This window comes from Leucoraja erinacea, chromosome 16 (assembly GCF_028641065.1).
Source record: "Leucoraja erinacea ecotype New England chromosome 16, Leri_hhj_1, whole genome shotgun sequence".
NCBI classification, from domain to species: domain Eukaryota; kingdom Metazoa; phylum Chordata; class Chondrichthyes; order Rajiformes; family Rajidae; genus Leucoraja; species Leucoraja erinaceus.
The window spans coordinates 8823865-8836382 of NC_073392.1; the positions used below are offsets into that span (position 1 = coordinate 8823865).

General features: G+C 44.3%; 1 protein-coding gene across 1 annotated transcript in view; it reads right to left on the reverse strand.

The window, feature by feature from the left end:
• Nucleotides 1-346: 346 nt before the first annotated feature.
• tafa4b (TAFA chemokine like family member 4b) overlaps nucleotides 347-12518 on the reverse strand; it is a 187276-nt gene continuing 175104 nt past the window's right edge. The window contains exon 6 of the mRNA XM_055647641.1: nucleotides 347-1953. Within this exon, the coding sequence (XP_055503616.1) occupies nucleotides 1921-1953 (33 nt within the window). The 3' untranslated portion in view covers nucleotides 347-1920. The remainder of the gene's footprint in view (nucleotides 1954-12518) is intronic.

Below are 12518 nucleotides of genomic sequence, written 5' to 3' on the forward strand. Positions count from 1 at the left end.
ACCTTTTTTACACGTGGACATTTTTCATCATGCTAGAAAAAACGCCCCGACCTACTTGATGCCACGAGTATCTATGACTAGCATGTCGGCCTGCTACGATCTCCTACGGCCTCGTGACAACCATGCTGCGAGTATGAGTCATGGGCAAACTTGGCAGAAGTCACGAATTAGGTCGTGAAAGTGGCTCTCAAATCCTTTCATTACTTCGTCCTCAAGCATTTTCCAAAGATTTGGTTAGTTCAGACCTGAGAAGATTGTAGAAGAATGGACATTTATTTTTTTTTTGATTTAGATGGATGGTTATAATTTTTAGTATTCTTTCTTTCAAAATATCCTTGTTGTATTATCCAGAATAATACAGGAAATATTTGAGATTTGGCAAGGTTGAAGATATCTAATTTGATTGCAAATACCGTAAAATATTAACATGTATTTTCAGTATGCCAGTCAGTCAGTGTAATTATGAAAAGCATTTTATATTGAGCTACCGTGACAGTATTGCAAAAATGGCTTCTGGTTTTCATTTGACAAAAGCAGCTGAAAATGAACGAATGAGTGTAAATCCTGCATAAACCCAGCCACTCCATCTTCTCCCCTCCCCCATCAGGCAAAAGGTATGGAAGTGCGAAAACGCAAGCCTGCAGATTCAGAGACAGTTTCTTCCCAGCTGTTATCAGGCTACTAAACTATCCTACCACAACCAGAGAACTACCATGTGTTTAAGAAGGAACTGCAGATGCTGGAGAATCGAAGGTACACAAAAAAGCTGGAGAAACTCAGCGGGTGCAGCAGCATCTATGGAGCGAAGGAAACCCTTCTACCATATTTGATCGGACATTACTGGCTTTAACCTTGCACTAAACGTTATTCCCTTATCATGTATCTGTACACTGTGAATGACTCGATTGTAACCATGTATTAATAGTCTTTCCACTGTCTGGAAAGCAGGCAGCAAAAGCGTTCCACAGTACCTCGGTACACATGATAATAAACTAAACTGAACTGAAATCCAGTACTCTAATAGATGCCATGTGCTGCAACATTTGCAAGTGCCCATAGTTCTATGAAGTTTCTATAATTCCCTGCTATGGGACTAAGGCACTAACACTTCTCAAAGCTATCTGCTTTTTGCAACTTCTAGTAAATTGAAATACTTTGAGATTAACCATTTATTGTTTCTTGTCATTAATGGCAACTCAGCTACATATAAAGCGTAGAAAAGTTAACCTGCAACTGCTTAACAGGTCAGTTATCATCTGAAGGAGAAAGATAGTTAATGCCACAAACGGATTTCACTTCCAACGCAGACTTGTCGGCTTTATACGTCCACGATCTTCGGCTTCAGATTTTCCTGTTTCTCTTTTCGGCTCTAGAAACTCTTCTGCAATCCCGTAATAATTATAGTTTTTTTTTCCAAAAAAATCAAAATATTCGCAAAGGCTAGCAACACTGATTATTACAAAAACATCCTGACAGGAACAATTTTGGATTACCGCAGTCGAAATCTGTTTCCCTAAACCGGAGAACGTGGAAGAAGTGAGTCGTGGTGAGAAGTTTCTTTGCGACGCCCATGTTTTCGAGACGTCGATGTGTTGTTCAAGGTCAGTGGTTGGTATTCCAAAATATGAGACTGAAGCTTGGGGAAATAAATAGTTACTATCTCAGTGTAATCCAGAACATTCAACACAGATGTTACCAAATCTATAACATTCATAAGTGGGAAACACTTTGCGATATATTCTGCTTGTTTTACAACAGATGTACAATGTTAAAGCTGAGATCCCTGGTGTGCCAGTCCTCAGGCTGTGCAAGAGGTGCCAGTGTGGCTGTGTGTCACTGTTTCTCGTCTGTCTCAGGCGCCACTACCACATCGATGCAGCATTTGTACAGATATTTGGCATGGGTGAAGTGCTCCAACTCCTACATACGTTGCAACGGACTCGAAGGGCTGATCTGCAGAACGGAGAAAAGAAAGAGAGAGAAGGACAGAGTAAGTGTTTGAGTGAATCTCGCAATTAAAGGGCCTGTCCCACTTTCACGACCCCCGCCGAGTTTGCCCTTGACTCATACTCGCAGCATGGCCGTCACGAGGTCATAGGAGGTCGTAGGTAGGTCGTAGCAGGTCGTGAAGCCAGTCGTAGGTACTCGTGGCATCAAGTAGGTCGGGGCGTTTTTTTCAACTTGATGAAAAATGTCCACGAGTAAAAAAAGGTCGTGAATTAGGTTGTGAAAGTGGGACAGGCCCTTAACTCATTCCGAACTTGTGCATGCACGGTGGCGCAGCAGTAGAGCTGTTACCTCACAGTGCCTGAGACCCACTGGTGCAGGTGCTGTCTGTGCGGTGTTTGTACCTTTAGTTTAGTTTAGTTATGTTTTGTTCAGTTTAGTTTAGTGTATTGTCATGTACACTGAGGTACAGAGAAAAGCATTTGTTACCTGTTAACCAGTCAGCAGAAAGACAATACATGATTACAATCAAGCCATTCACAGTGTACAGATACAGAAGGGAATAACATGAATAGCGTTACGTGCAAGATAAAGTCCAGTAAAGTCCGATCAAAGATAGTCCGAGGATCTCCACTGAGGTGAGGACTCCTTGTGTGACCACCTGGGATTTCTCCGGGTGCTCCGGTTTCCTCCCACATTCCAAAGACGGGCAGGTTTGCAGGTTAATTCGCTTCTGTGATTTGCCCATGGTGTGTAGGATGCGAAAGTGGGATAGTATAAAACCAGTGTGAGCGGGTGATCGATAGTCGTTGTGGACTCGGTGGGTCAAAGGGCCTGTTTCCATGTTGTATCTCTAAACTCAGGCGAATCAGAAGCTATGATAACCAAACTCACAATGGAAGTACGGCTTAACCTGAATAGAAAGCACGCTAAATTATAACCTGTATCAGTGGCTGTGTACATAGAACACAGAATGTAGAGAAGTCCATAGGGTCTCAACCTGAAACATCACCCATTCCTTCTCTCGAGAGATCCTGCCTGTCCCGCTGAGTTACAGCGCTTACAGAACCAGACACTCGGGTTCGATCCCGTCTGTCTGTATGGAATTTGTAGTTTCTCCCTGTGACCACGTGAGTTTTCTCCGAGACCTCCGGTTTCCTCCCACACTCACAGACAGACAAGTTAACAGGTTAATTGGCTTGGTATAAATTGACCCTAATGTATGAAGGATAGAGTTAATGTGCGGGGATCGCTGGTCAGTGAGGACTCGGTGGGCCAAAGGGCCTGTTCCCGCGCTGTATCTCTAAACTAAACTAAAACTGAACTAAATGAGCCATCATTGTGAATTCTTCTAGTGAACCTCAGTAAACTTCATGAAGGTGAAACAATAAGTTGTTGCATTCATTTTACAAGGATGTTGCCAGGACTAGAAGGTCTGAGTTATAGGGAGAGGTTGAGTAGGCTGGGACTCCATTCCTTGGAGCACAGGAGGATGAGAGGAATAGATCGGGTGGATGCACAGTCTTCTACCCAGAGAAGGTGAATCGAGGACAAGAAGACATAGGTTTAAGGTGAAGGGGAAAATATTTAATAGGGATCTGAGGGGTAACTTTTTCAACACAAAGGGGGTGGTGGGTGTATGGAACGAGCTGCCAGTGGAGGTAGTTGAGGCAGGGACTATCCCAACGTTTAAGAAACAGTTAGAGAGGTACTCGGATAGGACAGGTTTGGAGGGATATGGGCAGGTGGGACTAGTGTAGCAAGGACATGTTCGCTGGTGTGGGCAAGTTGGGCCAAAGGGCCTGTTTCCACGCTGTATCACTATATAACTCTACGACTCTATACATTAACGTTCTTTGTTGGTTTTCATAATGATAACTCGGTGCATTTTTCACCAGCTTCCAAAGCTCCTTCCACTTAAGCAGTGGCCTTTTATATTGCATGCACGTGCTGAACATACCAGAAAAGGGGAATGAGATATGAGCCATTTGACGGTAGGTTCGATAATTAAAAGAAGGTAAATGAGCTGTTAAATTAATATAAGTTGTCTCTACTTCTCATATCATGGTGATTTATTAGTCACCTATTACTCCATCCAAAGTCACCCTTTAACCCACCTAAAGCTGTCAATAGAAAATCAGCTTTCTTTGCTCGATAAATAATTCAGTTGTTGCATTAAATTGCCATGTTTCATACATACCGCTTGGCTGTTAGTCTCCCAAACGGCAGTTTTCCTCAACAAAAGGTCTGTTGAGCTGGATGTGGTGAAGCTATATTCAATTCAAGGTCAGGTAATGAAGGCCATTTAATTTCACCCTGGCAACATTCCTGCTCCTTGTGTCCCATTATCATACGTCTATGTACTGATTGGGTTTTATCCTGCAGTCAACGTTATTCCCGCTGTTCCCTTTACCATGTATCTGTACACTGTGGATGGCTCGATTGCACGCGTGTGTTGTCTTTCCGCTGACTGGATAGCGCGCAACAGCTTTCCACTGTACCTTGGTACACGTGACAATAAATTAAACTCAAACGCAACCTCCACCATGGTCACTCCTGCAACCTCCTAAGTACCAACCTAAATAAGCACCATTTTATATTAGAACTCCATCCCCAATATGATCATCCTAAGCTACAAAGTCTTTGGTAGAGTCTTCCTATTGCTGTAACAACTTGGAATCATTGTCTCTCACACCTGAGTCTTTGGTCTGCGTTTACCGCCGACTTATGTCCTCACTGAGGTTAATCATCAGTGCCCGAAGCTTCAAATATCAGATATTCCAATCCTGATTTCCTTCATTGAAACCCATTCCTTGTACCAACCATGTCCAGTTTTAATTGATAGATTGATTGAAGGATACAACTTGGAAGCTGGCCCTTCAGCCTATCGAACCCACACTGACCATATACCACCCGTTCACACGAGTTCTGTTACCCCATTTTCTCATCCATTCCCGACACATTATGGGCAATTTTATGGAGGCCAATTAACCTACAGAGCCGCACGTCTTTGGAAAGTGGAAAGAAACCTGAGCACCCGGAGGAAACCCACGCGGTCACAGGGAAAACATGCAAACTGCACGGGGACAGCATCTGAGGTCAGGATGGAACCCAGGTCTCAGGCGCTGTGAGGCAGCGAATCTACCGGCTGTACCACAGTGTCACATTCATTTTGATGAATGAAGGGCAGGCAATATTGCCGAGAATGAATCTAATCTGGATTGCATGTAAATAAGGCGACTCTGACATACTTGAAATAACTAGCAATGATTAAAAAGTAAAATAATATTCATGGTAAATGTGAAACATATTTCACTGTCAAAATGGTTCACGTATTGAACTCTATTAAACGTATTTGTTGATTGCCGTATTTCTGTCCAAAGTTGCTGCTTCACAACCCAGGCTCAATCCTGAGCGCTTTACTGTCTGTATGGAGTTTGCACGTTCTCCCTGTGACCACGTGGGTTTCCTCCGGGTGCTCCGGGTCCTCCCACATCACGAAGACGTGCGGTTTTGTAGGTTAATTGCCCCTCTGTAAAATTGCCCCTGATGTTTAGTGAATGTGTAAGATAGTGGGATAATATAGAACTAGTGTGAGGTGTTGATCGATGGTCGGTGTGGACTTAGACCAGCGCTTTGGATGTGATTTCTATAAAATACAACATTCTTTCAATTTTGTTTAAGGTGTTACATAGTCTTATACTAAACTTTCCACTGAATCGGGTAAGTTGAAATGGTGATTAGAAACAATGGCTTTCCGCCTTTTACTGTTGCAATGATATTACAGTATATTACAGTATATTACAGTATATTACAGTAGCTGACGCCTTCAAGATCCACGGAACTCAATTAAATGTATTGGTAATATTGCAGGACAATCTCTAGGGAAATTGAATCTTAACACATATATGTACTGAGTTGTGCTGAGCAAGAAAGCACTGATCTGATCTCTTCTGAATGGTGACAAAGCTTACAGTCTGAAAGACTGCGACCAGGCAAATAAGCAGCAATATAATCCAAGGTATGGGTGCAGCACAATGTTGCATCAGTAGAGTTGCTGCCTCACAGTGCCCAGGTTCGATCCTGACTATGGGTCCATTCTGTACGGTTTTCTCCAACTGCTCCGGTTTCCTCCCACATCCCAAAGACGTGCAGGTTTGTAGGTTAATCGGCTTCTGGAAATTGTCCCTCGTGTGTAGGTTCTAACTAAAGTTGAGGTGATCGCTGGTCAGCGCAGACTCGGTTGGACATAGGACCAGTTTCCACGCTGTATCTCCAAAACTAAAAAAGTGAAACTGAAACTAAACTAAAGCATCTAACTATTCATCTGCATCTTGGCGTTGATGCACTAAGTTTCTGACAAATAGAATTTAACAAAAGATATTTGCTCCACACACTGAGTACATTGACATTAAAATTGTTGTGTTCAAACATTACTCTGGTCATTTTCAGCATTAAGACTTGGGATGGGTGTATGAAAGGAGCTGCCATAGAAGATAGATGAGGCAGATATTATAACAGCATTTAAAATACATTTGGACGGGTACATGCATAGTTCATAAGTTCATAAGTGATAGGAGCAGAATTAGGCCATTCGGCCCATCAAGTCTGCACCGCCATTAAATCATGGCTGATCTATCTCCCCCTCCTAAACCCATTCTCCTGCTTTCTCCCCATAACCCTTGACACCCGTACAAATTACCTACCTATCTCTGCCTTGAAAATATCCATTACCCCCACAGCCTTTAGTGGCAAATAATTCCACAGATTTACCACCCTCTGACTAAAGATATTGCTCCTTATCTCCTTCCTAAAGGAACGTTCTTTAATTCCGAGACTATCACTTCTGATTCCAGACTCACCCACAAGTGGAAACATCCTCTCCACATACAGTACGCTCTATCCAGGCCTTTTCACTAGGAAAGGTTCAGAGACATATGGGCCAAACGTGGGAAGGTAGAGCTATAGTGTAGATGGGACACCTTGGTCAAGTTTGGCTGAAGGCCCTGTTTCCATGCTGTCTCTATGACTCAAGGTAGGTTTGCCAAGACTAACCCGCAGAACTCAACGGTGGCCTTACAGCAACTCCGTTCAGGCACACTCAACCCAATAAGCTCAACTCCAAATGGCTTCCCAACTAAACAGCAAGAAAGTGATGTGTCGGAAGGAACTGCAGATGCCAGTTTACACTGAAGATAGGCACCAAACGCTGGAGAGAAGGCACCCATTCCTTCCGCCCAGAGATCACGCCTGTCCCACTGAGTTACTCCAGCACTTTGTGTCTCGCAAGAAACTGAGGAACGTTTTAAACTGCACAGGTTACAGGGCCCATCTCTGGTGTTCAGGGTTACTTTCTTCAGTATTAGTTCCACATACATGAATCAATTTCACAGGGTGATATCATTTGGGCTTTGTCCAAGTATTGTTTATACCATTCCATACTTTGTGTGTTGCTGGCATGTGCTTTGTGTATTTCATGGTCTCCATTGTGTTTAGCGATCAATATTACACCACAAATAAAACGCGGAGTGCATGAATTTCTCGGTCATTGTATTTTTGGGGAATAGAATCTAATGATATTCTTCAGAAGTTAAAACAGATCTATACTTCTACACTGGTTTTTATTAACCCCTGATAGAAACAGACCACAGGGGATTAAAATTCCCACGAACATCAAAACAAGGTTAACTGCTTCCTGTTTCACACTGCTGAGATCAGCACTAGGTACTCCCCATTTGTGGATGTGGGGAAGTACTATTAATAATTCAAATTTGCTGTCAGCAATGCTCTTGTCTGTTTGCAAGATTGATGTATGTGTATATGTACCTAGTATTTCTCACATGATTCCTTTCTGGTAACATCTGTACATTTTACGAGGATGTTGCCAGGACTACAGGGTCAGAGCAATAGGGAGGGGTTGAGCAGGCTGGGACTCGATACATTGGAGCAAATTTGTCCATCTCACTTTAAACCTATACCCTCTTGTCTTTGGCACTTCTACCCTGGGCAAAAGGTGCTATCTAGTTTATGTCTACATTTTATTCATTTTGCTGTCTGTCATTTTCCTGCCACGGAGTTTGTACGTTCTCCCCCTGGGCAAAAGGTGGCTATCTAGACAGTTCTGAGGGATAGGTATACACATTTAACATAGAAACATTCATTTTGCCTGTCTGTCAATATGATTTGATCATGCCTGTATCCCGTACCTGAGATTTGCCACAAGGGTTCCCTCTTAAATATAGCCGAACTGCCTCAACTACCCGTGTGGCAGGGCTTCACCACTCTCTGTAGTTGTTTTAAAGGAATCCTTAAGCTGTACTATCGGGACAGTACCCCTTAAGAAATTTTGTAAGTTTCTATAAGATTCTAAATTCTAGAGGATAGGAGTCTGACATCCCAGGAATCAGTCTGGTGAACCGTCTCTGCACTCCCTTATGGCAATTTAGATGGTCAAGGGCTGATTAGGGATAGTCAACATGGGTTTGTATGTGGGAGGTTGTGTCTCACAAATTGTTTTTTGAAAGCGTGACCAAAAAGATCGATGAGGGTTGAGCCGTAGATGTTGTATGGATTCCAGCAAAATTGGTTGATGGAATTTAATACCAAGAAATGTTAGGTGTTGCATTTGGCGATGTCTAACAAGGGCAGGACCAACACAATGAATGGTATGGCTCTGAGGAGAGCAGAGGGATCTAGGAACGCAGGTGCATGGTTCCTTGAAGGTGTTGTCGCAGGTAGCTAGGGTGATCAGGAAGGCGTTTGGCACATTGGCCTTCATCAGTCATTGAGTATAGTCATTGAGTATTGAGTATAAAAGTTGGGAGGTCATGTTGCAGTTGTATGAGACGTTGATGGGACAGCATTAAAGGGCCTGTCCCACTTAGACGACTTTTTAGGCGAGTGCAGGAGACTCTGCGCTCGCCTCATGATCGCCACATGGTCGCCACATGTTCGCTGGTGGTCTCTGGTGACTCTCCTTCATGGTCGCGAGGATTTCACCCATTCTGGGAACTAGTCGCGACCTCAGTATGGTCGCTGCAAATGTTTCAACAAGTTGAAGATTTTTCTGCAACCAAAAATTGGTCACCATGGAGAAAATCGCTAATCCTGTAGTCGTGGGTGCAGTTGTAGTGGGGTCGCCATGAGTTGTAGGTAGTCGAGGTAGTCGTAGGCAGTTTTATTTAATCTCCTTTGGTAACCGGGCATTTTCGTTGGCTCATTGGGGGGGAAAAACGTAAGCACGAGTTTTCAGAACCAAGGAGAACCGGCCGGTAAGGTTAAATGCCCACCGAACTTCACAGCTGTGTATCTCCGGCTTATTAAAATGTTGTCTGACTTCTTATCAGTGTCTCCACTCCTTCTCCTCCTTCTCCACCCCACTTCTTCCCCCTTTTCCCCCCTTCGTCCCTCCCCCGCTCTTTTAAAGGACTTACCGTACACTGTGCTAGCTGTCTTAACCTTCCTGTTCATTCGCGGTGTGTGTGGCTGTATCACCTTGGCTTTGCACCTGGTGAATTTCAGACAGCGCTCCCCCGCTTTCCATGGCCCCCGCATTAGCGATGTGTGTGTGTGTGTGTGTGTGTGTGTGTGTGTGTGTGTGTGTGTGTGTGTGTGTGTGTGTGTGTGTGTGTGTGTGTGTGTGTGTGTGTGTGTGTGTGTGTGTGTGTGTGTGTGTGTGTGTGTGTGTGTGTGTGTGTGTGTGTGTGTGTGTGTGTGTATTCCATGTTGTCAAGCTGGAAACGGTACCGAGAAGATTTACAAGGATGTTGCCTGGGCTAGAGGGTCTGATTTATAGTGTAAGCTGGGACTCCATTCCTTGGAGTGCAGGAGGATGAGGGGTGATCTTATTGAGGTGTATAAAATCATGAGAGGAATATATCGGGTAGATGCCCAGAGTAGGGGAAACGAGGACCAGAGTCCATCGGTTTAAGGTGAAGGGGAAAAAGATTTAATAGGAATCTGAGGGGTAACGTTTTCACACAAAGGGTGGTCGGTGTATGGAACAAGCTGCCAGAGTAGGTAGTTGAGGCAGGGACTATACCCAACGTTTAAGAAACAGCTAAACAGGTACATGGATAGGACCGATCTCGTGGAAACCCCATATGGTAACGATGAGAATGTACAAACTCTGTACGGACAGCACCTGTAGTCGGGATCTAGCCCATGTTTCTTGCGCTGAAAGTGGTGTAAGGCAGAAACTCTATCGCTGCGTCACCGTGCCACACTCATGGAGGGGCAATTGCAGGGCATGTGAGCCTCTCTCACAGTGCCAACTTTCCCTCCATTCCCTGCACATTCTTGTACCTATTAAACACCACTAATGTAAACACCACTAATGTATCTGCATCACCACCACGCAGGCAGCATGCCAGAAAGTAAGCATGCAGGTACAGCAAGCAGTGAAGAGAGCGAAAGGCCTTCACAACAAGAGGAGTTGAGTATAGGAGCAAAGAAATCCTTCTGCAGTTGTGCAGGGCCCTGGTAAGACCACACTTGGAGTATTGTGTGCAGTTGTGGTCTCCTAATTTGGGAAAGGACATTCTTGTTATTGAGGGAGGGCAGCATAGGTTGACGGGGTTAATTTCCAGGTTGGCGGGACTGTCATATGATGAAAGAATGGAGCGACTAGGCTTGTATTCACTGGAATTTAGAAGGATGAGAGGGCATCTTATCAAAGCATATACAATTATTAATTGATTGGATACGCTAGATGCACGAAACATGTTCCCGATATTGGGGAAGTCCAGAACCAGGGGCCACAGTTTAAGAATAAGGGGTTGGCCATTTGGAACTGAGATGAGGAAAGACTTTTTCACCCAGAGAGTTGTGAATTTGTGTCCGCATCCACTCTATCCAAGCCTTTCGCAATTCTGTATGTTTCCATGAATCCCACCTCATTCTTCTAAACTCCAGCGAGTACAGGCACAGTGCGGCCAAACGCTCATCATGGGTTAACCTACTCAATCCTGCGATCATCCTTGTAAAGTGTAGGAAGGAACTGCAGAAAGACACAAAATGCTGGAGTAACTCAGCAGGACAGGCAGCATCTCCGGCGAGAAGGAATGGGTGACGTTAGGGGTCTGAAGAATGGTCTCGAACCGAAAAGTCACCCATTCCTTCTCTCCAGAAATGCCGCCTGTCCCACTGAGTTATTCCAACATTTTGTGTCTATCATTCTTGTAAATCTCCTGTGGACCCTCTCCAGAGCCTGCACATCCTTCCTCAGATACGGTGCCCAAAATAGCTCACAATATCCCAAATGTGGCCATACCAGCGCCTTATCGAGTTGGCGTGTCGGGGAGCACACTGCTAATCTGGATTCTAAACCCAGAGCAATGCAGAGGATTCTGAATTACTGGGCCATATCGGTCCTGTTCTGAACGAGACAAACATGATTTGCGTTATTAAAGGATTTCATCATATCACCGAGATCCAGCAGAGAATTTATAGGAGAAACTGAAGTAAATATTGTCCTTGGACTTCAGCCACAGGTCTCCGAGCAATAGGCCCTCGTCTGCAATGGAGTAGGCATATAAGCAAATTAACCATTCATCCGAGCAGATGGTGAAGAGTCTAGGGAGATCAGTGAGCCTGAAAACTAATATGAGAGCCAGGAGTGATGTATGAAAGATCTATGTTGACTGTCGGAGTTGCAGTCTGGACTTCCAAAGAGAAATTACAAAATAAATCAATTTTAAAGTGGCCATTGGCTGACTGATCACATTTCAACTCCACGTCCAGGTTGTAGCTCAATCTCTAGTGAACCTCAAGTCAGTTTGGGACATGAATTCATCACTCCATTCCACATCTTTTAAAAACATTTTTAGTCCTAAGATTAAGCGTGGCAAGGTGGCGCAGTGGTAGAGTCGCTGCCTTACAGCGCCAGATCCTGACTATGGGTACTGTCTGCACGGCTTTTGTACGTTCTCCCCGTGACCACTTAGATTTTCCCCGGATGCTCCAGTTTCCTCCCACACAAAGACGTAGAGGTTTGCAGGTAAATTGGCATTATCTGTAGGGTCGTGCGAGTGTACGGGATGATCGCTGGTCGGCGCGGACTCGGTTGGGCTCCAATGGGTTAGTTAGTAACTCAGGACCGCTCTCTGGTTTTTGTTAGGATGGTATTATCAGTTGCCTGATAATAGATGGGAAGATGCCAGTGCTGTAACTGGACTAGAACAGCTTGGCTCATGGTATAACTAGTTCTAGAGCAGAGGCCTTCAGTATTGCAGCTGGGATTACTGCTCTGATCACATAGTCTTTGCTGTATCAAGTGATCTCAGCTATCTTTTGCTATTAAGTGGTGTGAATCAAATCAGTCAATGACTAGTTTCTGTAATGGTAGGAATCTTAGAAGGAAGGTAAAGGAAGCATCAGGCAAGCTGAGCATCAGCTGTTGGTTTTATGCATCATTGTGCTAATATTAGCTGGTGTTGTGCTATTCTAAGCAGGGCCACCAGCATAATCAAGGACCAGTCTCACCCCAGTCACTTCCTCTCCTCTCTCCCAACAGGCAAGAGGTACAGAAGTTTAAATTCACACACCTCCTGATTAAGGGACAGTGTCTTCCC